General features: G+C 43.8%; 1 protein-coding gene across 1 annotated transcript; it reads left to right on the plus strand.

Moving 5' to 3' along the window:
- Positions 1 to 583: 583 nt before the first annotated feature.
- On the plus strand, positions 584 to 4,532 carry SRD5A2 (steroid-5-alpha-reductase, alpha polypeptide 2 (3-oxo-5 alpha-steroid delta 4-dehydrogenase alpha 2); the record flags this gene model as incomplete). The annotated part of the gene is made up of 4 exons (XM_010073013.1): positions 584 to 747; positions 2,628 to 2,729; positions 3,743 to 3,893; positions 4,466 to 4,532. Coding segments are annotated over 4 exons (484 nt in total), but the record flags the coding sequence as incomplete, so codon positions are not given.
- Between the last annotated feature and the right edge of the window lie 3,987 nt (positions 4,533 to 8,519).

Consider the following 8,519-nt stretch of genomic DNA (forward strand, 5'->3'; position numbering starts at 1 on the left):
CTGCCACCATGGGCTAAAGCCCTCAGGGATCCGTCCTTGTAGCAGGATCAGAAATGTCTTGTTCACAGCAAAGCTCCTCCTCAGTGCTTGTAGCACAGCAGTGCTCCTTTGGGGCATCAATATTGCAACTGGTGCTGCCCCGCAGTACTTTGGTTTAAACACCAGCGCTCCAGCGTGCCTCCACAGCACCCTTTGCTTGGCTCCCTGCAGCATTACAGAAAAGGGCAGCCAGGGTCTGAAAATGAAAATGCTGTTTGTGGGCACGAGTTCCTCATTTTACCAACAAGGGAGAGGGATGGCAGAGAGATATTCCCAAGGTGGCAGTGACTCTGGATGAGATTTCTAACTTCCTTGTGTTCAGTCCAGAAGGACCAGAAAAATGTGGGTACCTCCAGTATTTCTTGTCCCCATTAGCTGCTGATCTTATTTTGTTACAGTTGTTTTCCATTTTTTTTAATCTTTATTGACCTTTTTTATATTTTATGCTTTGTTAAAGTGTTTTTTTTTTTCCCTACAGCAGAGAAATTGCAAATACAATGTTATCATGAGTAATGTGCTGACTTTGTTTTCTTATCCACCTTAGGACATTTATTTACCCCTTCTTCACTAGAGGCAGACCTTTCCCACTACAATTGCTTTTCTTTGGCACATTATTCTGTATCTATAATGGCTTCCTCCAGGGATACTACCTGATTTACTGCGCTGAATATCCGAACGACTGGTGCACCGACATCAGATTTACATCAGGTAATTATAGCCACAGGATTCCCAAGATCTAATCTCCAAGCAATTTGTAAGCATTTTGAATTATGTTCTAATCTTCACTGAACATGTGAGTCAATTCAGTTGTGATGGAAATCAGCACAAAACCTGCCTGCTGGCCCAGATAAAACAAATAAATGTGCAGTGACTTTAAAAAAAATTATTTTTTTTTTAGCTAGGCAGCCACCTCTGAAGGCGTATGATGTTATGTGTTGGTCTCAAATCACCAGCCTTGTTTTACTGACACCACTCCAGAGCGTCCCGCTGCTACAGGCTGTGGAGATGCAATCTCAGACCTTCGCTGAATGGGGCTGTGCCCTTGTTCAGCCAGCGATGTCCACCCAGCAGTGGCCACGTGCAGGCACAAGCTGTGGCTTTCTCTTCCCCACCAGGGAGCTTTGCACTTGATGCAGCTATTCCAGCAGAGAGAGAAAAGAAGGGCAAAACCTCAGCATAAATGAGGCTTTAGAGACAAAGGGCTCTTTTTTCTCGTGTAAGGCACGTGGGAAGATTAGAGATCACACACAGTCTAGTTGTACGTTAATATGGTTCTTTTATATTCTGTAACTTAATAGCCTAGCTAAATTTCACCCTGTAAAATCCCTGGGAGAATAACTGAGCAAGAGCAGCTAGGTGGCATTGCACACATTTGGTGCTACACAAGGATGTTTTTTAAATGCGCACATAGAAATGAAGATTAACTTGGAGCTCTAAGGAAATATTTTGGATATGACAAATACAAAATAACCAAGTACCTGTTTCAGGCTGTGGATGCAAATTCGGTCTTTTCAGTCAGCGTGATTGTTGCTATTGTTGAAAATCCTGGATGTTGTTTAGTAAGATCTCCCATACCTGTCAAAGAAAACACCACATCACGTAATTTGCATTAGCAGTACTTGAAACATTAAATAAAACCCAGTATATTCTTCCTCTACAGACTCTTACCCACTTGCTGTTGCTACTAGAAGTGTTGAGGTTTTATCAGCACTTAGCCTTTTTTCTATACTTCTTAGCACACACCACCTCTATTTCTTTCCTTGCCTCCCCATCATTGTCAGAGGTGGTTTTCTCAGTGCCTAATGCAGCAAGAAACGTAGGGCATGTCACCTGCAGGGTTTCTCAGTCAAATGCCTCTAGTTTTTCAGCTAAATGGAGTCTGGTCAATGAATCATTTTGGCCAGAAGCTGTCAGCATCCTTCAGTGAGTAACTGCTTCAAGTGCATGCCCATAGCTTTGTCCGAGCTGCCTTGCTGGCAGGGGACTGGGCTGTGCTGAGATGTAGGTTCCCTTCCTGGTCCCTGTGATGTGCTGGATTAGTTTGGGTTCTCTGTGCTCCTCTTTCCCCAGCTGTAAAATAAGAATGATGGTACTTGCCTACAGCTCAGTGGTTACCCTGCAGTGATGTTCACAGCCGTGCCTGGCTGCCATCAGCCAGCAGTGGCTGTTGGGCAATTTGTCCCCTCCTTGATGTTCAATAAATGGTGACTATGGCCAGCTGCGTAGCTCAGCTTTTTCTCACCCCAGTGGAAAGTGCTCTGGTCTCACCAACAAAACTGAGTGCTCAGGATGGTCAGAGTTCTGTCCAGAGCTTCTCTCCATACTGAAGCTATCCAATGCGGGTGATCCCAGAGGACTGTGATCCACAGCTGACACACAGATATAGGGCTATTTGTCACACATCACCTATGCTGCTCCTCTTCAGTAGCCTTCTCACTAGCAGCGCATCTTTTGACTTAAAAAAGAATCTACCCACCTCCTGTTAGGTCTCCTGCCTGCCTGCTCCAAAAATAAACCTCACATATGTGCTTGAGTGGGGACAGCCAGGCAGAGATGTCCTTCTAATCCATTTCTTGTTTGTTTCTTAGGCCTCCTCTTATTTCTGCTGGGAATGGGAATCAACATTCACAGTGATCTCCTGCTGCGCCAGCTGAGGAAACCCGGGGAAGTCACTTACAAGATTCCTCAAGGTATATTCTTATCTCCCACCCCCTTGGAGAAAGTAGGGCAGCAGGACAGATAATGCTTTCTGACTGAGTTCCCAGCAAAGCAACAGCAACAGCAGAAATGCGAGTATCACACAGGCACTCGGCTCAGGTTCCCGGCTGCAGACAGCCCACAAGAATCACCAAGAGTATCTAGAAAACATGAGCTGTGAGGAGAGGCTTTAGGAAACAGGCTGGGTTATTTACAGAAGATTAAAGTGGGACATACGAAGAGGATTTTAGCCTTGCAAATGGCAGCTGCAAAGATGGAAATATTCTTCCCCATGCCCAGGAAGAAGTTGTAGTGGACTTCTCACACTGCAAAAGGGAGATTCAAAGTGTAAACTTTAGGACAAAAAATAACACCAAGGAAGCAAGGTGCAGAATTTCCTTTCCATCTCCTTCAAGGTGGGGCTTGGTGAGGAAGAGTGGCCATGGGCCAGAGAGGTGAACCAGGAAATGTCTAGCTCTGTAGAGCAACATGTACGGGCAGCCAGGAGTTTTCTGGTTTTGGTGGTGACCCTTCTGCTGTTTTGTTATGGATGGTAATATCTCCCCCCCCAGAGTTTCTCACCTCCAATACTTACCTGCCTCTTGTAGATGTTGTGATTAGCTGAGATGCAAAACTGAGATCCAGATTTTGCATTCCCCAAAGGTAGTGGGGTTGCATGTAATATTTTCTAGGGCCTGAAGAGAATTGATTAATGCTAAGAATTCTAATTGATATCTAATAAGGGGCATTCTTAAGTCCTTTTCCAAATGAAAATAAATGATTGTGAAAGTGCTGGAAGCCTCTGGCTTAGAATCACCTTTGACTCTTGTACAAGATCCTCCTTGTAGCTTGGCACGGCTCTACTGGCTTCAGGGCAATGGGTTTAGGTTGCTATTACGGTCTCCAAATAAGAAAGACAGCGTATTCTGCTGCTGACTACATGGGAAAGAGCTTTCCATGTGCATGATATGACTGCAAAAATTACATATTTTGTCTGTTGATGCAGGGGGACTGTTCACTTACGTTTCCGGAGCCAACTACTTTGGAGAAATTGTGGAATGGTTTGGTTTTGCCATAGCAACCTGGTCCCTACCAGCCTTCGCCTTTGCTTTTTTTACTCTTTGCTGCATCGGGCCACGTGCTTATCACCATCACAGGTATCAAACTGTTTCTTGCCATATGCTCTTGCTTGCTCTTGGAGTGCAGTTTGCAAAATGCCAGGGAGGGGCAGAGGATTAAGGCCAGGATTCAAGATAAAATAGAAATTTAATTCTATCTACAAGAAGTGTATTGGCTTATTTGTCGCTGGGTGAAAGTAAGGCAACTGGCTGGAGCCCCTGTTGAGTCAAGTGGGCCAGATAGCCATTTAATCCAGCTGCTTCCACCATGTTAAAGCCTCTTTTACTGAACCTTGCAAATGTGAACCTTTCTGAAGGCTTCCCTTGCAACCCCTGAGTTCTTTGGAGTAGATATAGTCCCCTGCTCTGAATTCCTGATGTTTCTACTTTAAGTCAGTTAGAACCTTAACAGTATTATCAGCTGTCACTTAATGAAATAACCTGGTATAAATAGTTTTGTAATGCTCTTTTGCAGAGTAGCACACAAAAGTTACAAAGCAAGGCAGTTTGGAGGAGTTTTAAGGTTCCTTAGCTGAGCTGTATTGAAACTGTGCAGTTTCTTTCCATGCAGAGCCTGCCTACGGTTCACTCTCTTGCTTATTTTCTTGCAGGTACTATCTCAAGACATTTACGGACTACCCAAAATCAAGGAAAGCCTTGATTCCTTTTGTTTTTTAATGATTGAAATATGGACTTTTTGTTCTGTTTTTATAGGGCTTTTTTTAATTCCTAGTTTTAATGTTAGGTTTGACTGTAATTAATTGTACAAATGATAACCTGGGGTTGTAACAGACAAGAAGGTAATTTGGAACTGAAGTTCTTGTTTTTAATTACAAGGAAAATTGCAGATAGTTGTGGGCAAAGGGACTCCCCAGACAACTTTGCTTGTCAGTGGAGTTCTGCCTATGGAAAATGGATATATAACTATACTGACATCAGAGAAAAAACATGGTCTAAAATCTGGTGCAGAAAAGTAGAAAGTAAGCCCATGACTTCAGAGAAAGTCTTCAGCAGCCACTCCAATTTATAGCACTTCTGCAGCTGGTTCTTCCTGCCTTCATACCATAACACACATGCACTTGCTCCATCAGCACTGCCCTAGGTGTTGCTGCACTTTAAATGGGAGTAGGGGTCTTTTTGCCCAGAAAATAACTTAGCCCATTATTTTTAATCTAAAAGCCATCTTAGCTCCGAGATCCATGTGCCAGCACAAGGCTGGAAGCAGTGTGCCATGGCACAGAGGCAATGTGAAGTACGCAGAGATGGAAGTATCTGAAGTTGGCAATCACAAGCCCCATGTCTGTGTTCCTTCCTCTCCTCACCATCAGATGATTAGCCTTCAGCCATCAGGAGTTTTTTTAAATTTACTTTGTTAAAGCAATTGCAGCTTGATTAGGATTTTTTTCCTCTTTTTTCTCTGGATTTTCTCAAATCCAGAGCTCTTTTCAGAATAAAAACTTGTCCACTCAATACCACTGAACTGTTATTCATAAAAAGATTTGAGATGGTGATGTATGACAAAAAATACAACAAATAAAAAGGTCTGTGTTGAAGAAAGTGTTCTCCAACAGTGGCAGTACATTTTGTCTACAGACAACGTTTTCAGATACGCATATTAGGAAATGATACAGAGTTATTATTGAATTTTCATAAAAAAACAAGATCTCTCTTCTTAATTTCAGAATATAGTTAGTAATTTTCCCAAAAATGTCATTAACCCCAATAGGAAGAGACATCCCCACAGATGCTGATCAACCGTTTTAGTTACCCTTTAAAATCCTGCTAAGAATTATGCTGAATAGCTGTAAAGAAAAAGACCAGACTGCACATACTGAACATACTACCTGCTGCTGGAGTAACCTGATTGACTGTACACAATTTTCTCCAAAAACACAATAAAATCTATGTCAAACACAGATCTGTGCTAGCCTATAACTTACTGTTTGCAGAAACAAGTCTCTGTGATGTTGCTTACCAAGTCCTGCTCACGCTGGCTTCCTCCTTTTGGGCAAACCCTCCCTTCTTTGCTCATATTATTAATTGTCTTCCTCGCCATAGAGCAGAGCAGCCAGCTGAGGCTACGTCCCATTGCACTAGTCCCTGTGCAGCGCACAGGAGAGCTGGACCCTTTGCCATGTGTAGGCAAAGGCAAGGGAGGGATGAAGCGACCTCTCAGTCCCAGACCTGGATATCCACTGCAAGGAGCCGGGATTAGGATGGGAAAATGGGTGTTGGCCCAAGGTGGGAGATGGCCTGCCTGCAGGCTGGGGCTCCACAGCCTGGCACCCCTGCACCAGGCCAGCACAGGGGTGCCTTGTGGTGCTGGATGCCTTGCAGGAGTAGCTCCATCCTCTCTCTCATGGGTCTCGGAAAAGGGCTGCAGGCAGGAAAGGAGCCTGTCTTCTTTCTGCCCCCTCCCGTGGCATTTTTGGAGAACAGGAGTGACACACGTGTGCTTTAAACCCCCTACAAGCAATGAGTGCAGGTAATTGTGATGGAGAGGAGACACAAATTGTTGAGTTCCCCTTTGGGGCTGGTGGCTGCTGCCCAGCCTGCAGGGACACCAGCCTGCCCCACTGGCCATGGGAATGGCCCAGGGCAGCACATCTGGGGCCACACTGCTCCTGAGAAATTTATTTAATCATTCCTTATTTTTATAAGGAAAATATACTCCTCTTGTCTCTGGGAGAAAAAACACAGCAGACATTTTCATATCCCTCTGCTCAAGCCTCTGGAGGCTACGTACATATGTGATTTCAGAGGTGACTGTAAAGTGTTTTGAACAGCAGCACTTTTCTGACTTTCTTTGCAATGTGCTTTTGTTCTGCCACAAGCTAACGGAAGTGTCCTCCACTGGTAAGCACTTAAAATAATAGCTCATTCCTTTTCTGCCCTTTTTGCAATACTGTTTTTCTCTTTGGTTTCCTCCCATCATTCCCATTTTAGTTTTCATTTATCTTTGAGCAACATTTACATGTGGTGCCATTCTCCTGGAGAGGACCTTCCTCAGGACAGCTCTGAGTGTTGCTGCTCTGCTAGAAAGACCTCTCTTACGTAGAGCTGATAACCCAGCCTTCATCCCTGCTGGCAGCCTGCTGGGAAAATTAATCTTTTGTCCCCAGGACTCTTGTTAATTTAATTATTTTTTTATTGTTCGAGTGTTTTTTTCAAACACTGACTTTCCGTAAACATGTGTTATGCCGCTGTGGTAATACACAAATGGCTTAATCATACAGCTGACAGTTTCTTCTGTGAAACACGTTTTCTGCACTTAAGTGATCAGACAGACCGCTTATTGCTATGAGAATTTAGATATCTAATCTCTTCTGACAACCAAAGCCAGAATTAAACGCCGTTCACTGGGAGGCAAAGAGAAGAACAATGGCACTTGCCAGCCCTCATTCCCATCTCTATGTGCCACACACACTTCAGCCTTCTCCTGGCTTTAGTCCATGCTTCAGATGAGAGGTCACTCAGACAATAGAAAACTGGCTCCAGGCAACATAGGGCATTTGTAGCTATTGTTTTAAAGTACATATTTTACATAATATATTTATACAAAAGGCAAAAACCCCCCAATTTTGGCCCTTGAGATCCTGTCTTTAAGAAAAGCACTCATCTAGGAGCTACACTCCTTTTTCCATGACTCTCCTGGAACACAAAACCTCTTACGCTCAGCCAGAAGCTCTGAATGTTTCTGCAGAAATATTAGACCATGGCGTGTCCTAGAACCACAAACACCGAGGAACCTTCCCTAGGCAGGTAGAGTGCACTAATGGCTCGGGCTCAAGAACATCTGTCTCGTACTCTTGACAGCGTCAGTGATTGACCGACGAACTTCAGCAAGTTACTCACCACTTTTGGGGTTGTTTTCCTTTCTGTTGCTTGTCCCTGGAAATGGTCTTCAAAGCCAGGATTTGTTTTTGTAGTACTTGGCAAAGCAGTCCCAAACTCAGCTGAGTCCTGTGGATACCGATATAACACAAATAAGATACCGCCTGTCACATATGCTTGGGAGACAGAGTTATAATATTGCAAAATATTCTAAAGACATATAAGATATCCAAATGCACTGAAATGCATCTTAAAGAGATAATTCTGTGATATTTCATCACAGAAAAAGGCTAATATGTATCACCCATTGAACCTTAGGATCATTTGCTGACAGCAGAGGGATTATCTGCTTCTATTTGATTCACTCATCAAATTAACAAAATCCTTTCTAATGCAAATCACCATAGAGTCTGATTTAAATCCAAGCAGAGTCTGGGAAACCTCACATCCTCTCTTCTGATGCATCTGGGGTCCTCTCGATCCAGTCTAATTTCTCAGAGCAGGCTTTTCTAGAGACATCTCCTCTCAGACCCAAACACTGTTGTCCCTGCACGAGTAATGTGACCTAGGAAACACAATCATCTGATACAAATCCAGGGCCAGGGCCTGCCGGTTCCTCACGAGTAGTACCATACTCTGAGAGTAAAGGCATTGGTGGCCACTGAGCTGCTCAACAATATGCTGTTATTCATTACAAATAGAGGCAGCAAGTTTGATCTCTGGGAGCAAAGTTGGTGAGCACACATCAAGAGGTGCCTAATGGTAGCACCTGGAAAAGTAAAGGAAGATGTCCAGGTCTGGTTCTGGTTTATGTTACCACAAGTAACAAGT

Source organism: Pterocles gutturalis, unplaced genomic scaffold, assembly GCF_000699245.1.
Source record: "Pterocles gutturalis isolate BGI_N339 unplaced genomic scaffold, ASM69924v1 scaffold48617, whole genome shotgun sequence".
Taxonomy (NCBI): Eukaryota; Metazoa; Chordata; class Aves; order Pterocliformes; family Pteroclidae; genus Pterocles; species Pterocles gutturalis.